Raw genomic sequence first — 17,770 nt, 5'->3', positions numbered from 1 at the left:
AAGTAAAACGGTTAGGTATCTCCTAAATCCTTAAACGAACGAGTCAAGACCTTGGGGTATTACAGTCTCAAATAAATCTCACACAGAAAAAATATAACACCTGGGTTAGGATTAGTGCTTGTTAGACATACTTAATTGTCCAGTGGCTGTGTTGTCTAATCTGCTGAGTTTTCCAGTCAAACACCTTCTTATCAGAGAATAGTAAAGAGCCTTATAGAGCTGTTATTTTAGGAGGAAAACAGGCAAGATCCAAGAGAGGGGGGTTTGGGGAATCTACTGACATCACAGTAAGTGTAACATTATCGACATCGCAGTCTCATTCAATACAACAGCTAAAAAAGCGATCTACAAGCTACGTACTTGATTACTGCGACATGATGCAAGCCAATGATCCTATACCTCAGTTTCTCTCATGGGTTCTGATGGCTGGCAAAGAAAGTTCAGTTAACATTCAGCCCCATCAAAGCAGAGCGGTGTTTTGATATGATCCGGATCATAAGAAAGAAGTGTCTTGTAAGAGAATGATTTCTACATAATACAACATCCAACCATTCCAAAAAAGACGCCAATAAATATCCGATTTCGAGAAGAAGTAGCAAAGATACTAACAATAATCTTACATTCACTGCTTTAAAAACACATTCTAATGATTATGAACATTATTTTGTTTAGGTTGGTCAAATTTGATACATTCGTAAACTATGTGATTGTCAAAATAATGTCCATAAGATGAAAATGAAAAAATGAAACTAAAAGACCACAAACAACAAACGAACAATAGTCATCTAAAATTTAGTGATTATTGAAATTATTCAAATTAGTGAAAATCAGAGAAAATATTTTCATTTTGGAATTTTTGAATCTACGATTCGAGTGTAAAGAAGTTTTCGAGAAATTCATACAGCAGTGATGAGTGCATTGCGAATTCGAGTATCAGAAAAGTGCTCTTTCAGGGCTAATAGAAACTAGCATACGAACTACAGTATCACAAATTGTTCTAATTTCCATATATCTAAGAAATTAAAAATAAGAAAATAATAGTCCCGACTAAGAAGAGCCATTACTGAATTGATAAGACAATTACATGATGAATGAGATTCCTACTTATGGTGAAATGTTTAAAGTTTTCAAAGATCAAACTTTGTTCTCCTCGTTCAGAAAAGGATATCCTTCTGAAGATATTCCAATCAGAAAAAACGGAATACTTTTTAGTTTGAAAGAAGAAATAAATTGTACTATCGATTTATAACCATTTATGTCGAGAAATCAGCAAGAATAGATATCTCTGAGACAACACAGCCATCTGGGATGAAAACTTGTACCCTAATAAAACCTAAATAAGGCAATATTAGATGCATGCATAAATTTTTTATAACTCAACAAGCTGGTGCTAAATCTGAACTGAGTAAGATATATTGTACAACCAGATCCCAGATATGTTGAACTGATCTTTTAGAAACAATTTTCCGTTGAATTTCAGATTTAGTATGGACCAAGACATGCCTTTTGAAAAAATCTTATAAATTATTCCGGTTAAAATTTTCAAACAAAAATATATGACCGAAAGGATGAGTTTTTTAATCGAAAATTCAAGTTACTATTTTCTGCATTATATCGGGAAATTTTACGAAAAATTCATCCTTTCTAGTGGTTCTGATAATCACAAACAAATTAGAAACAGCTAGTGAAAACAGGCTTTTTGTAGAGAATGTCAATTGTGGAAGTGATTCTATTGAGGACCTGGATATGCCAAGTTAATACTTAAAAGTTCCTAATTTTTAGTTACTTTCATTACTTAATTTGCAATAATTAATTCATTATCTTATAACAATTCGTTTGCAAGCAGTTTATAAAATCGAATGAAAAGACATTTTGGAAGAGATTAAAATATACTCGAATCAAAAAAAGAACACCGATTATAAATTAGAACATTCCAATAGTTCTCGAGCATTTTCAATTTGTTATTTTACTCAACTTCAAATCTCAGAATCAACTAATTGTCAGTGTCCTTTTAATGTTATTCGTTATGATTAAAAATACAAACCTCGAGTATTACCATTTTTAAAATTTATACTGAATAAGTGAACTTATGTGTGATGACAAACAAAGGAATGGGTATTATGCTAGTATTAATACTTAATGAAATGCAATGTGATATCATTAAAATAGAATAAATTGAATGGTTTCAGTGAATACAATATCTCAATGGAACATAAGGAATATAACATAAATATATTCATAATGATAACCAGAAACATTGCATTTTGTTCTCAATTTTTTCAATGAATCATTTCCATAAGTAACACATTTTGTTTGTTGGATACCTAAACTTTCGACAGAAAAACTAAAGAACGGGTCACATAACAATTTTTTTTTACACGTCAATGCAACATGCTATAACCGAGTAACACATAATGAGGCTTGGTTTGGGATAGGATTGAGGAAGCTTTTAATTGTATTTTTTCGACCAACTACCTATTATAACTTAACTCTGTTCATACACTCACGCAAATAATTAATGAAATGAATCGAAATTTGAGTTGAAACATCAGCTCGGCAATATCACAACCTCTAAATTTCATCTATAGTGGAACAAGTCATGAATTTTTGGATTGTGTTTTCTGAATGGAAGGAGACTGAGAAATTGCACATAGATAAAATCTGTTAAATGATCAAAGCACATGTATACCCAAAAGCAGTTCAATCTTCCTCCATTCAGTAAACGAACAAATTCTAATCAATTCTACGATCTAAATGTCTAAATAACACAACGAAGCTTGCCTTGCCTCTTGCTTTCTTTTCAAGCTACGCCGGTTCTTCTAATTGCAGACTACGGTTAAATCTAAATAAAGCACTAATGAGCTAATACGTGTTCCAGTTTAATGAAGGGGTGTTATGGCTGGTAATACCAAACGTGAAAATTTTTTCTCACCAGAGATGTTTCATCCCAAATTTTCTGAATTATATGATAGGGCTGTATGGGTGAGCATCCCCATGAACCAAAATCTCTCCATATATTCAATAAATCACCTGAATATGGTGCAAAATCTTACCTGCGTCTGCAACCTAGTCAACCCTCTTATCCACAAAATCTGACCAGCTCTTGGTTTTTTGTCAGAGTCAACGTCAAATTTCTCTTCGCCAATGTTTATTGCTTCTGTATATTCCTCAGGATGACCCCTTCCCCATCTAAAAATTGCGTCGATAACAAAAAGAAACAATTGATGAAAAAAGAAACGGTATATTCACTATATCATTTTATAATTGCTAACAATAAGCGTAAATTCTTCTCTGCAATTTTCACTTACGAAAGAATTTTCGGTAGTTTCCTGGTAGGGACTGTTGTTACCAGTTGACCCCATAAAAGAGTGCCAACACCAAAGAATAAACACCAGAGCCATTGTTCTAGTGTTAGGCTTTTTGTGGAGAACGCCAATCCTCCCCATTGAATAATAAACACCTGGAGAAAAAAAAGGGTTAAAAGATCTAGATTACCAGGTAGTATGGAGCAACATTACCTGAGCTGCACATGTGCCAATCCAAATTGTGTAAAATATGGGATTTGTGAAGATTCCTTCAAATACATTACGTTGTCCATGGATTTTCCTAGCGTTAAATTCATTGAATAATGTCATCATGACAAAGGAGTTAAAAATGACAGTAAAATGTTGTGTTCGTCCTGAATCTATAAGTCCTCTTCCACTCTCAATGTCCAGCATCCTGTCACCTGAAGAACATCATCATGTGAGACTTGGAGTATATTACTTTCAATAGAAAATCTCATCTGAAACACTTACCAACGAAAAGTAAGGCAAATATGATAGTAAGTTGGTAAATTGCTTGTCCTAAGATATTTTTCATCATAGTCCTTGAAATGAGAGGTTTGGTTCTACCGTATGGTTTCCTTAAAAGTAGATCTGATGTTGGCAACTCTGTGGCCAACGCCAATGAAGCAAGGGTGTCCATGATCAAGTTGACCCACAACATCTGAACAGCCTGTATGAGAAAAACGAACATTAAAAATTGACCCTGAAGGCTTTCAAGGCAGGAACTTTCAACATAGTGCAAAATTTTCGGGCTTTCATGCTGCAGACAAGAGGATTCGTACAACAGACTTCAGCTCAGTGAAATCCAGTACTACCAAGAAAAATTTGTTGTTTCACGTCAGGTGAAAGCCAACTAGGCCACTGCTAGAAAGCCCGGAATAGTCTAACTATGATGAAAAATGTATGTATCAAACATTTGATGGAATGATTGTCTAGCTCACCTTCAAAGGACTGTCTTGCACTGCACAGGCACCTATAAATGCTACAACAACAGCAACAACATTAACGGTAAGTTGGAATTGCAAGAACTTAGCTATACTATCATAAACATTTCTTCCCCACATAACAGCTTTAACAATACTACTAAAGTTATCGTCAGTCAAAATAATATCTGAAGCCTCTTTGGCCACATCAGTACCAGCAATACCCATAGCAAAACCGACATCTGCTTTCTTCAAAGCTGGACCGTCATTTGTACCGTCACCAGTTACAGCAACTACTTCACGATTGTCACTTATTTTACTGTCTATGATGCCTTTAACCAATGTGTACTTGTCGGTTGGTGAAGATCTAGCTAGAACCCTCAGCTTAGGCCACACCTTGTCCAGAAGATGTTGCTGAACCTACAAAGGAGAAGCACTGTTATACAGAAACCTACATAAGAGATCCAGATGACACAGAACAAAAAAAAAATTTTCTTTTGGTGCCTGTGATTTAGAGCTGACTTTAACTATATATTTGGGACGTTAAATCTGTATATGCAATCCGTTTTTCTCTACCAGCTCTACTTTTTTAGAAACATCACAACTTATCTACCAATGTGGGTTTCATTCAGTATATTCATTAATGAGAATTCTGATTAGGTACAATGGTTTTATTGTCAGTCTGTTATTGAGTAAATTCCAGGTAAAGAAATAAATAGTGGAACCATTGCCTATTAGGTACCTGAACTGACTCTTTTAATCCCCTGACTCGGGTAAAAAAAAAAATCATACTTCCTCTGTTACATATAAAGTTGCGCTTAATGAAGCAATTTATAGAGGCTCTTGATGAAAATGGGTCATGTTTTGGATATATAGAGGTGAAAATGCATCAGTTGAGCACAGAAAAACTCAAAGCAGGGATATTTGACGGCCCACAAATAAGACAATTAATTAAGGATCCTTCCTTCGTAAATTCAATGAATCAAGTTGAACGACATCATTTGTTGCAGTTGTAGAAAATTTTCTAGACAAACATAAAGCTCAAAACTATGTTGAAATGGTTAACAAGATGCTTAATAGTTTCAAACCCTTAGGGTAGAATATTAGTATTAAAATATACTATTTACACAGCCATTTAGACCATTTTCCAGAAAATTTAGGAGACATGAGTGAGGGAAAGGTGAAATATTTCATATATTAAAGATATAGAGGACCGCTACCAAAGAAGATGGGACATGCACATGATGGCAGATTACTGCTGGAGTTTAAAAAGGGACTGTTTAAAAAAACATTCAAGAATGTCGCGAAAAAGAAGCTTTCCAAATGTTGAGTGACTATTTGATTTCTTCAATATTCTTTTGTTTACTACACTTACGGATTTGAGTTAAAATAATGTAACTAGATTTCTCTAAAATCGTGTATTTTAAAAATTTGAGCTCTTAGGATAAATTAATACGTTATTTGAATTCAGGACATCAAAATGATATAGAATCAGCTCAAAAACCCTCGACACCAAAACAGCTGTTCCCCTGTGGGATATATTACCTCTCCAGAACTATCCCTGATCCTCTTGTTGAACTCCTTTCCTTCAAGAATAAGGAAATCTTCGTTTGGTCTAACGATTCCGCATTTCGTAGCAATGGACCTGGCTGTGTTAATATTATCACCAGTCACCATACGCACCGTGATACCCGCCTTCTGGCATTTGCGGATAGCCTCTGGTACTTCCGGTCGTACGGGATCTTCAATACCGACCACGCAGATGCATGTTAAATTGTTTACGGTATTTTCTTCGTCATCCCAATTCGGTTCACTTTCTATGTGCACTTGATTTATTTCAGCTTTACCAGGCACAAATTCGCGAAAAGCTACACAAATAGTTCTCAAACCATCACAAGCCATAGGTTCAATAACTTGTCTCAACAAACGTTCTTGCATATCCCTTGTGAACTTTTCCAATCGACCATCATGGCCGTAAATGAAGGCACACCTGTGAAAAATAGGGCATTAAAAATCTTGCAGAAAATTCCTATGAAAACAATAACTTTTTGAAAAATATAGAAGCATCATTTCATCAGCATGAAAACAACTAGCCAGCATCTGTTAGAAAAAAATACGTTATGATCAATTTCTCTGGTAATTATATCCTGACGAATATCAAGTTCCATCCTAAATTTAACTGGCATTCAAACTGACTTAGATGGTCAACAAAAATAGAAGAAGAAAAAGAGTTACTTACTTGTTTAAAATAATTTCAGACGCACCCTTGGTGAACAGTCTGTATCCACCACCCTTCTTTGGTATCACAGTGCTCATGGATTTTCGTACTGAATTGAAGGTTAAAACTCTGGTGAATGATTCTTCTGGAATATCATCCCTTACGGTTTGATAATTTTTACCAAGGCCCAAAACGAAACCAAGCAGAGCACATTCTGTCTTGTTACCGACCTGTTTTGGTAGCTCGTTAGCCTCATCTGGGGGCTAGAAAAAAAAAACAGTAATAATAACCGACCTAGAAATAACAATTTACGATTTTCGAAGGAATGGATTAACAAAATGTAATGTCTTCAGAATGTCATATGCTTGACAGTTCATCTGTTTCTGACTATATTCTATCGGCATAATAATAATAAAAAATAATAATAACTTTTGATTGAATATAACACAGTCATTCAGCTACCCACAGGGATAAGTATACAGAAGTATGGAGTAAATCAAAGTAATGCAGTGAAAAGAGTAAAGGGCCAAAAACAGATCCTTGTGGAAACACACGCGTCCTCATTGAATATTATGGAAAATTACGAAAAAAAAAACGAAACATCAGATAATCAAAACGCGATTGAGACATTAAAATTATAAGATACAATCTTAAAAAAAAAGTAATAAATTTTAGGTTATCTATCCATACGACTTTATACATATTCAAAATAGTAAAGACGGTGCTGTATTCTCTTCTGAAGCCAATTTGATACATGGAAAAAATATTGTTCGCTTCAACATAATCTGCTTATAGCGAATGAAGCTCTCGAGCTATTTAATCAAATCTGCTGTGGAGTAATTGAAAATAAATTCAACATAGTTGCAATGCTTAATAATCGATTCTTTCCAGGAATCCGAAAATACTCCCTTTAATCAAGCGAGAGGAAGTTTAATCTCTACCAGATTCATTTGTTTCAATAATGAACTCATTCATTCAACCTTTTTTTATACAACTTGCAGAATGTCAACTGAGTTGGATCTCTTGTAAAGGAGATTTGGGTGAGTTTTTTCAATATTCTCCTTGGATTTTTTCTGGTTTTGATGACGCCATCAACACGAAATTTTGCACAGGGCTTGAAATTATTATTTTATACAGACACGCAAAGGACAGGACCGGATCTGCGGTCACGCAAATATTAGGAAATTTTTTTCTCGATATTGTTTTTGAATTTTTTATAGTTCTGGTTTCGCCATCAATATGAAATTTTGCACAAGGCTGTAATTTGTCATTCTACATTCAATTCCAAATTTTCACACGATCGAATCTGCAGTTTTGAAATGAACAAAAAAACATAATTTCGAATGGTTATATCTATAGAACCTTTATCTGTTTACGAACGGACATTCTTCAATTTGAAAATTTAGTCATCACTAGTCCAATCATAGCATTTGCCAGCAAAAAATAGTGAAAATACAGACATTGTGACGAAATTATGAAGCGATCTGTTCGATGAAACAGCCCTCAAGAAAATTACATACACATGCAGTTTAATCACTAGGTTAGTTTCGATTACTACAAATTTCGAGAATGAAATCGACTATCAGAAGATTGGCCGAAAGCTCTTTTATTAAATTCTGCTCTTGAAAGGTGATACATATTTTAAAAAATAACGTAAATAGATGGGATGAAATCAAATATAGGTTACTCACCATCACCCTTGATGTGTAGGCACAGTTTACAGCGATGCCTTGAACGAGCACACTACCAACATGCGCTGGAATATCGGAGAATTTTGGCATTGTTTTGCAGAGTTGCTCACAAATATATGACTGTACAACTGTCATTCTGTTCGTAGTAAGTGTTCCTGTCTTGTCTGAACAAATAGCTGTGGCATTTCCCATGGTTTCACAAGCATCCAAATGCCTGACCAAGTTGTTATCTTTCATCATTTTCTGTGGAAAAATTCGTGTAAGGTTATGTCGATGGATTTCGCAGATATCTTCGGAATGAATGTTTCGAATGGTATGTAGATATCATATTTCAATTATGTTTTATGTTAAAACATTTTTATATAAGAAATTCTCTGTCGAGTTTCAATGTTTGATGGATCTATGAGATGAATGCGTGAATAGGATAATTTCTGATTGATAGAATATAAAAAGTTATTACCTTCACACTGTAAGCGAGCGATAGCGTTACAGCAAGGGGCAAACCCTCTGGGACAGCAACCACAAGTACGGTGACACCAATGATGAGATGTCTCACCAAGTTGCCGGCATAGGAACTTTCCCACGGTTTCTTTTCTATCACGAACGTCGTTACACAGAAGTGAACAACAAGGATAACAACAGTTAGCATTGCAATCGTTGATCCAGCGTACCCAATTTGAATGGCCAATTTGGTCAGTTTGGCCTGCAGAACGGATTTCTCTTTCTTGTGGCTTTCCGATGATGTATTGCTGGGTGCCACGTGGTTCTCTTTGCCGTCTTCTTGAGGTGCTGAGCCGTCCACTTTATTGACCACAGGCGCCGGTGAGTTCATGTGACTGTTTCCTGTTACGTTTTCTTCTTCACCTAACGGGAAACAGCATATAATGGTTGATAAACCAGAAATTTCGCGTTTTCGGAACTTATATGTTATAAATATGTAAGCATGCACTTGTTATTTGATGAAGATTCACAGTTCACATAATTTTCGATATCGTTAAACAGTTGGCAGAGGTTTTAACAGCTTCCCGAAGGAATCAGTTCGGAAATTTAGGTCAATTTTTTTTTAACAGACCTAACTGTAGAATATGTTCTGCTGGTATTTATACACACATGCAAATATCTAGGGATATTCTATTAATTTTTAATCTGCCTAGAAATACTTGAAATGTAGTTTTGGAATTGTTTTTGTAGTATATTCTGCCGGCTCCTTGAGTAGTCTTCATCTCTACTATGATTTTGACCATGAGTAACTCTTCTGAATAGTATATCCCATTCATACTTAATGGTATTCTAATCAGCTGACTAGCTGGATTCCTTGATCATTCTAGAGAATGTGGCTGCAATGTACAGATCGATATTATCATGTACGAATAGAAAATCTTCTTCAATTGCTGCAGCATGGGGAGTGACAACAGGTTGAAGAATCTGTTGCACGTAGGTCCCCGCATTCAGAAATCCTTCCAGTTAAACAGATCTATTATTCCATGATATGAAATTGCTTCACATCATCACAGTTCCAAACACGAACTCTGCTTGAATCTGGATTGGGTTCAAACATAGGCTCATTAGAAAATAAGACTTTTGACCAATTACCAATATTCCAATCTGCGTGTTGTTGAGTTCATGCTAACCTATCTGCACGATTACCTCTCCAAGACCTTTTGAAGTGCAAGTGGGCTTCCCGTAATATGTTATTATTTATTTACATGAAAAGTTCAAACCATGTTGTTTTTTTATAGTTCACACGTCAATGATGTTTATTGGATAAATCGGTCTTTAGCTGCTGTTGTGATACGGTACTGAGAGTTTCGGCTACATCCAACTGTCTCATACCTGCTTAGATCATGCCTATAGCTGCTTTATTTATTTGGGCAATATTCAAATGATTTCTAAGCAAAAATGTGGAGAGATATTCGGGTAAAGCAATTAAATAAACAATATCCTTAGATATTTGGCAGGTGTGTATTCGACGAATCAAAGAAGATATAGTTCTTTTCGTATGAGCTCTAGTTTTTGAGATACAGATAAGTGTCTTGAAGGAAGTTGGTACTCTTGATTACAGAACTCTAGAACGAAATGATTGAATAACTCTAACAAATATTTATTGGTTAATCCGTCGCTTCCAAAGAGAAATTGTAAACAGACCTGGAAAATTAAGTATGGAGAATATCAGTGGGCGATTACAGTCCATCTAAAAATAGTAAATTTCCAACTTGGCTGCATAAAATAGATCTCGTATGTTTTCTCGGCAGTAATACGAGTCACTACCTCACTAACCACTTACCTTACCCAAGTGACATCAGTGGGAAGGAAGAGGGAAGTGGATTACATCGAGACGAAGAAAAAATAACTCTAACGAGGCTGATTAGCCATTCAATTTGCGAAATGAATTCCTTACTTAATAGTCCTTGATAGTCGTAACGTTAATAATAATCTATCAAGTATCTCAAAAGCTAGATTTGATATACTGAATGTAATGTTTTGATTCTATTCTCACAAATAGTTAACATCAGTTACCAAAATATGTTTTTGGTTTTGCGAGTTATCATACTAGAACAGAAATTTTTTTGTAGATAGGAAATAATAGTTCATTTTCTTCTTGAAATGACAAATGACGAAATGGTTATGACAGAAAACATTGACGACAACAAAACTGATTCCTGCAGGAGCATTTCAAACAATTAAATAACGAGCGTTCTTTTAAATTCGTGGTCTAGTGTGCTGTGCCAATCTAGAGAGCACAACTTTTGTAGACAAAACTTCAACTCAGTAGAATGTCACAGCACTCTTGACCACGAATTTATTTGAACTCTCGTTACAATGGTAACTGTTACAAGACGTCACAATGACATGTTACTTTCGCCCAAACTAAAACACATATACATAGAGACATATTTCATCGAGTTATAATGAAAAATTTAGACGTTTCCACAGAATTTTAATATTTCATAAAAAAAACTAGAATAAAAATTATGCGATTACTTTTTCTCTATGAGTTACAATCAACAAAAAATTAGCAACTGTGAACCTGTTTTAAAAAATAAGGATTGATATTAAGTTCAAGTTATGGAGTTGCAAGATGCAAAACTAAAAACGTTAAATTGGTAATTAAAATAGGGTTTATTCACCTGTGAGACTTTTCTTCTTCCGCTGCTTTTTAGCTTCTGTACAAAAACACATGCAAAAGGAAAACATTAGCAATCTCAACAACAATTCCCAGAGTCCTGACATGGGTAAAATGAAAAACGTCACAACATAATTCTTACAGTTAATCTACTGACACATTGAACTCATTGGTACCAACAATAGTTGAAGAAAATGACGCCACAATTGTGTGAAACCCCTTAGCAGTTCATTTTATTCTATTTAAAAAAAAATTTCACCTATATTTTCGCAAAAGTGTGTTCAATTTTCGTTCCAATTAAAAAATCAAATCAAAATGATACAAATTCACACAACTGTGGAGTTTGAATGTGAAAAGGGGTTTGTGAAATCTACAGTTATTAGGGGTACACAAACAAAGTCTTAAAGAATATTGTGTTCTGTTCATGCGACTTCATTGGTGGTTTTGATTTATGAAAAATATTAAACTGCGAAATCTCTGTTGTAAATCTGTTCAAATCGCTTGCAAAGTTATTTAAATTTCATGAGGGGATGGAAAAGGCAAAATAAATTTTAATATTCTGTTGTGGACCACAACATTTTGATTAATATTCATATCTGGTATTAGAGACGAATTAGTCAATAAATAGTGATGATGCTGAAGTAAAGTTGGAGTCCAGTAATCAACTTCAAATAGGCTTAATGCGGAATAAATATATACGCTTTCAATTGATTGCAACACTAAAATTATAATTGCCTTTTGAAACCCAACATTCATGAATGATTGCAAAATACATTATTTATGAAGAGAATTTCGTTTGGATGAATGATCAAATTAAACTTTTCAGGCCACTAATATGAATTGATCGTTCCAACAGATAATCAGCGAATCCCTATAATACACCTAACGATGAAAGAAAACAATTTTTTTTCAAATTAATGTAGGTCAAAATATCAACAGTCAATGTAAAATTGAGGTATATTGGTTTTTCAAAATTTTTTTGCGACACTCATGAAAATTATAGATTTTGAATAGGAAATATTATTTTCATGTAGGTCGACTACACCGGGCTACCTATCTTGAAGCAATTATAGAGCGAAATATCCACAAATCAGAGTGTTTCAAATGAAATTTCTCAGTTCTAAATATAAGTAATATATTTAATGGTTGCTGAATTATGTTGTTGGAAACGTCGACACAGTTATTATTCCATTATTACGCTCAAATCGATAGTTGGAACTTGGTAAATTTATTGGTCCTTCATGTAGGATTATCCGTTTTTCCAACAAATGGTTCATGCGTGTGACAGAATACAGTTCGAAAGCCTACATTGTGTGACACAAATTTCGAAGGTTTTTTCAATATGCCGTCAGCCCAATTTGATTGTACTGGATTATCATTGTTTTGTTGATAATAAATCAAAGGAAACAAAAATGTTAAACTACCTGTTTTGAGTGAACAGTTTTGTTTTCATTTTTCAATAATAAAATTCTCAATGTCCGATCGTTAGATCTTGATCTGCAGATTCTGTCGTTCAATTCAATACTACTATGTGTGATCTCTGATGTATGGACATTCCTCTGTATAATTTCAACTTGAAACCAATAAGAAAGGCGAGCATTAAAATCGAATTAGATAATTTCTGGCGAGTATTCATGTGTGTTTAAGTTGTGCGACAACTATGGTGGACGATAGCACACTGGGTTTATTTTCAGTATTACATAGAAGGGGGGCCAGTAAGGGTAACGAACAATCGAAGAAGACAAAAAAGGGGGCGGGGTAATACTGAAATCAAACATCGACAAAACACACATGCTGCGGTGGACGGATTTAGTATACCTTTCTTCATTTTCTTCACTTCGGCTTCATGTTCGTCTACAGCTGCTCCCAACAACGTGAAGATGATACCGGCCTGCGAGTTCACACCTACAGCCGAGACAAGCATTTTTCCAGAACCCTCCATCACGTGGGTACCAGACAGTACCATAGGATCGAAGTGTTCACCTTTCTTCACATGGTCCGATTCACCGGTCAACGACGATTCATCAACCTAAAAAGAAAAAACAAACCGATATTGAATACATTCGCGACCCTAACTTCTCAATTGTTCAATTCTCTGAACCCTGCCTAATTTCTCCCAGATGGCAATTATACACCATGCCTTTTTGTGCCTCATTCTCTAGCTATTTAGTGGCTGCATTTTTCTCCAGGCGATATTATTATTCCATGCCTTTTTGTGCCTATTTTTATTTAAGGTTGTCTTTCTCCCAGGCGACAATAATACACTATGCCTTTCTGGTGCCTAATTTTATAGCCATCTAGTGGCCGAAATTTCCCTCAGACTATACTATTACACCATGCTATTTTCATGACTAGATTTGGGCTGATTTTTTCCAGATAATGAAAATACACCATGCCTTTTTTGTGCTCAATTTCATGGCTTTTTCTCCCAGGCGGTACTATTGCACCGCTTTTTTCGTTCTCATTTATTGTCCGAATTTGCCACAGATGTCACTATTAGGCCATGCCTTTTTTTGATCTTGTTTTAGGGCCCTAAACCTTGGGAAAAATGATATAATATACAAGGTGATTCACCAGAATGGCTTATTAGACGTTTATGGAAAACTAATCATAATTTTGAGCTGAAAATTTGCATATTGGGGTTCGAGACAATGATCTTCCTCCCTAGAATATTTTCAGATCTCTACAACTTCCGGTTATACCGGAAACAGACTACTACTTCCTCATTTCAAAAAGCTCCCAGTGAATCACCCTGTATGTCAATACAATAATACATATAATAAAAAGTGGAGTTACACAGAATAAATAGATACAGGGTGTTCCATCTCATACGAGCCACCCCGTATATTTCTTATCCCATATATAGTGATTGGAAAAATTTCCCGAAACAAGCAGATGATTTTGTTTGGGGGACATCTTTGACGTATATTTGAGGCTTGAATGAGCAACCCCTTGAGAGGGGGCGCTTCAACCCCGCAAAATTGAATAGGGAAGAGGGTTGAGTGATACTTCATTTGAAAGGTCTTGGAAGTCTCTTTACAACGGTGTATGAAAAACGTTATTTTGATAAACCCTATTCGATGTGCCAAAACATTTACGAAATTATTCTTGTCTTTCTCGTATCCATACAGGGTGTTCTCAAATTACAGGTACAAACAAAAATTACCGACTCCCGGATAATTTTAAGAAGAAAAAGTTCTATAAGCATGCTCCCGCAAACGCTTTGTTTTCGAGATACAGGGTGTTAGAGTTTGATTTTTTTTCATAGCTTCTCCAAAACAAAAGATATTCAACTGAAATGGGGCGTAGATATTCCAGTTTACATCACGTGATATGATGATTTGGATTGCAAATCTACAGGGCGATATATTTTTTGAAACGGTGTCCTTTTTTGCCAGAACTTTTTTTTGGTGAAGCACTGATAGTTTGAAAAAATGTGCAAAAAAACCGTAATCTGATACTAAATTTCTCTGTTTCTTGTAGTTTTGTTGTATCTGCTACCGATTTCGAGAAAAACATTTCAAACGATCCTCTCGAAATTTTTATATAATTTTTTTTTCTTGAAAACAAGGAATCTTTCCTTTTTGTTGGTACCTTCAATTCAAGAACACTTGTATAGTGTTGAACTATCAAAATATGAAATATTTGTCGAAAAATTGAGTTGAAAAAATTATATCTTCTGGGTGTAACATTGGTTTGCAATTTCACACAGATATTCATCAATTGCACTGATATTCAAAATCAACTATTCAATTCACCATCAAAAAACCTTTTGGAAGATTTGAAACAAATAAATCAAATTTCCAAACTTAAAGGAATAGTTGAAAGCTTCTATAAACAAAATTCAGTCGGATTTCGGACGCTTCCATGGTTATAAGTTCGATGAGAAAATAATCAAGTCTTCAATTTTTACAAACTCTTTCTTGAAAATATTCCATACGTTAATCAATTCTACACACACAAATCAAAAGACCCTATCCTATCAATTAATTCATCAAAGGCGTTCATTTTGAATGCTTCAATCAATCGGTTTAAAAACCGCGAATTTTTAATCGAATAAAGCTTCAATTTCTTCAACCAAAACTAAAACAGACGAACGTAGGATGAAAACGATACTAATCGAACTCAAGTTATGCGAATGACGCCAATATATCTTGATCTATTCATACGTTTCACATCGATGTTTTGATCCATCTGGTCTATTCATAAGAGAAATATGGATTATCACATTTCATTTCAAACAAATTTCAACCAACTCGGGTAAACTGATCCAGTTCTGTGTAATAATCGAACTAATGAGATTCACGCACGTGGAAACATGGACAAAACATTGGATATGCTGCAGAATATTTGTACCATGAGAAGCTGGGGTAGGTGAATAGACGTGGCCCAGTGAATACACTCAGAATTCCTATCGATCTGGTAAATTAAGGGACTGATGAAATTTTTTCCAATAACGAGTAACGTTGCCTGGAGATGGGGGAATGTAATAATACATACCTACCGAAGATGATAACGAAATTCAAATGATTCGTATTGGATAAAGCAAAGCTTTGAAAAATCCCAATATAAAGTTCACGAATCCCATACATAAAGTTTTATAAATGCACTGGCCTTTACCCTGTTTGCCATTTTTCAATAATGTGAGACAAAGAGGTTTGATAACGAAGTTTGAACCAAATTACTCGAAATTGATAATTTTTTTTTATTATCAATTGTTCTTATCTTATACTGGGCGTTTCTGAATTGGAGTTACGAAGGAAAATGAGAGATTCCTTGGATAATTTTAAAAATGAAATGGCCCATACATAAGCCCGCAACTTTGTTTTCGAGATACAGGGTGTTTCTTGTAATGCTACTATTTTGTGATGCTTAACCGGTTTATCGAATCTTCATTAATATTTGCTACAGATTTGGTATGTAAGTACCAAAACTTATAATTAATTTATTTATAACAGCTACCTAACTGGATCTTAATAATTTGGATTTTCCTGAGAATTACTATAGAGGGGTTTTTTCTCGAAATCAATTGCAGATACGACAAAAATACAACAAACCAAAAAGTACTGAACCAGAGTTTTTTTAAATTTTTCTAAACCACCAGTGGTTCACAAAAAAATAATTCTGGAGGGAAGAAGCGGGCACCCTTTCAGAAAAAATTCACCCTGTAGATTTGCATTCAAAATTAGGATATCACATGATGAAAACTTTCAATTGGAATATCTATGCCAATTCAAGTTGAATATATTGGAAGAGAAGGTGCTACGAGAGAAAAACTTGAATTTTAACACCTGTATCTCAAAAACAAAGCGTTTGCGGACTCATGTTATAGGACTTTTTTCCTTGAAATGATCCGAAAAATCTGTCATTTTCATTTGTACCTCCAATTTAGGAACACCAAGTAGATATAGTCAATTCAAAACTGATGTCTCCACAAATAAATTGCAATTTGAATGAAACACAATAAATCGTACAACTCAGCCCAGACAATTTTTCGATGCGAATTACTGTTCAGTTCTAAAAAACCGAGTTTGAAACTACATATTGAAATTTTGTAACGAGAATGACACAAAAAAAAAACGAAAACAACGGGTAAGTGTATACTGGTGAAGAATGCAAAAATCACATATGACAAATAAGGGCGATGCCGAGAAAGCGGACAGATGAAGGAAAATAATAAATCTCGGACAAAGACCAGCTCGTAGTGCAATAAAAGTACTCATCTTGAAAGCGATAATAAACTCATAAACCGTAAAGAGCACCGATTGTTTACTAATGTACCGATTTAAAAGGAAAGTGAAAAGATTATTATAGGTTCATTTCATGGAAAAATTTGCGTTCTTGGTCTTTGCGAGATTTCTGAAATTTCGTATTTTAAAAATCTTGGGGGTGGTAATTACCCCCAGTACCCCCTATTTCTACGCCCTCGCATTAGATTTTGATGAAATAAAGCTTTAATACTGCTCCAAGTTGAGTTTTATCCGCCAACCAACGGGAGAAAAACGATATAAGAAAATCATTCAAAGTTATTATAATGAATGCAAGATTAATATTTACCTTCAGGTCATTAGACTGTATGAGAATACCGTCCGCTGGTAAAAGGTCTCCATACTTAATTTGGCAAATATCACCGACCACAATTTCACTAACTGAAATTTGTTTAACTTCACCTTGTCGAATGACGGCGAACTTGTGTTCACCCTCGATTCGACTTTGCAAGCCCCTAAATTGCCGTTCTTTCGTGTAATCATTAAAAGCAGTCACTATCACTACAACAATAACAGATATTAAAATAGCTAATCCTTCGATCCAACCATGTGACGTTTCATCTTCACTATCTGTAATAAAAAGACAAAAATTATCAAAATTATCACTAGAAATAACCGACTCCAATTCACTCTCCAGTTCAATTCTTTTCGGCTCCGGTTAACCTACTTTAACTGACAACGTGAAGTTAGCTGCTAGATGCACGCCGCCATAAAAACTTC

At 34.8% G+C, this 17,770-nt stretch overlaps 1 protein-coding gene across 11 annotated transcripts in view; it reads right to left on the bottom strand.

Annotated features, from left to right (window-relative positions):
* Nucleotides 1–17,770, bottom strand: part of LOC123685697 (plasma membrane calcium-transporting ATPase 2) — a 105,404-nt gene that overhangs the window by 12,284 nt on the left and 75,350 nt on the right. For 8 of the 11 annotated variants that reach the window (XM_045625502.1, XM_045625501.1, XM_045625503.1 and 5 more), the window contains exons 5-16: nt 17,340–17,620; nt 13,101–13,311; nt 11,287–11,322; nt 8,619–9,022; nt 8,159–8,401; nt 6,489–6,730; nt 5,795–6,239; nt 4,268–4,669; nt 3,798–3,996; nt 3,519–3,727; nt 3,309–3,460; nt 3,054–3,189 (exon numbers count right to left, since the gene is read on the bottom strand). In XM_045625502.1, coding sequence (XP_045481458.1) covers nt 3,054–3,189; nt 3,309–3,460; nt 3,519–3,727; nt 3,798–3,996; nt 4,268–4,669; nt 5,795–6,239; nt 6,489–6,730; nt 8,159–8,401; nt 8,619–9,022; nt 11,287–11,322; nt 13,101–13,311; nt 17,340–17,620 — 2,960 coding nt within the window. The remainder of the gene's footprint in view (nt 1–3,053; nt 3,190–3,308; nt 3,461–3,518; nt 3,728–3,797; nt 3,997–4,267; nt 4,670–5,794; nt 6,240–6,488; nt 6,731–8,158; nt 8,402–8,618; nt 9,023–11,286; nt 11,323–13,100; nt 13,312–17,339; nt 17,621–17,770) is intronic. The other 3 variants (XM_045625507.1, XM_045625508.1, XM_045625512.1) reach the window with 1 other exon arrangement.

This window comes from Harmonia axyridis, chromosome X (assembly GCF_914767665.1).
Source record: "Harmonia axyridis chromosome X, icHarAxyr1.1, whole genome shotgun sequence".
Classification (NCBI taxonomy): Eukaryota; Metazoa; Arthropoda; class Insecta; order Coleoptera; family Coccinellidae; genus Harmonia; species Harmonia axyridis.
Note: the sequence above shows the minus strand (reverse complement) of the source record. Positions and strands in the feature narration are given on the sequence as shown.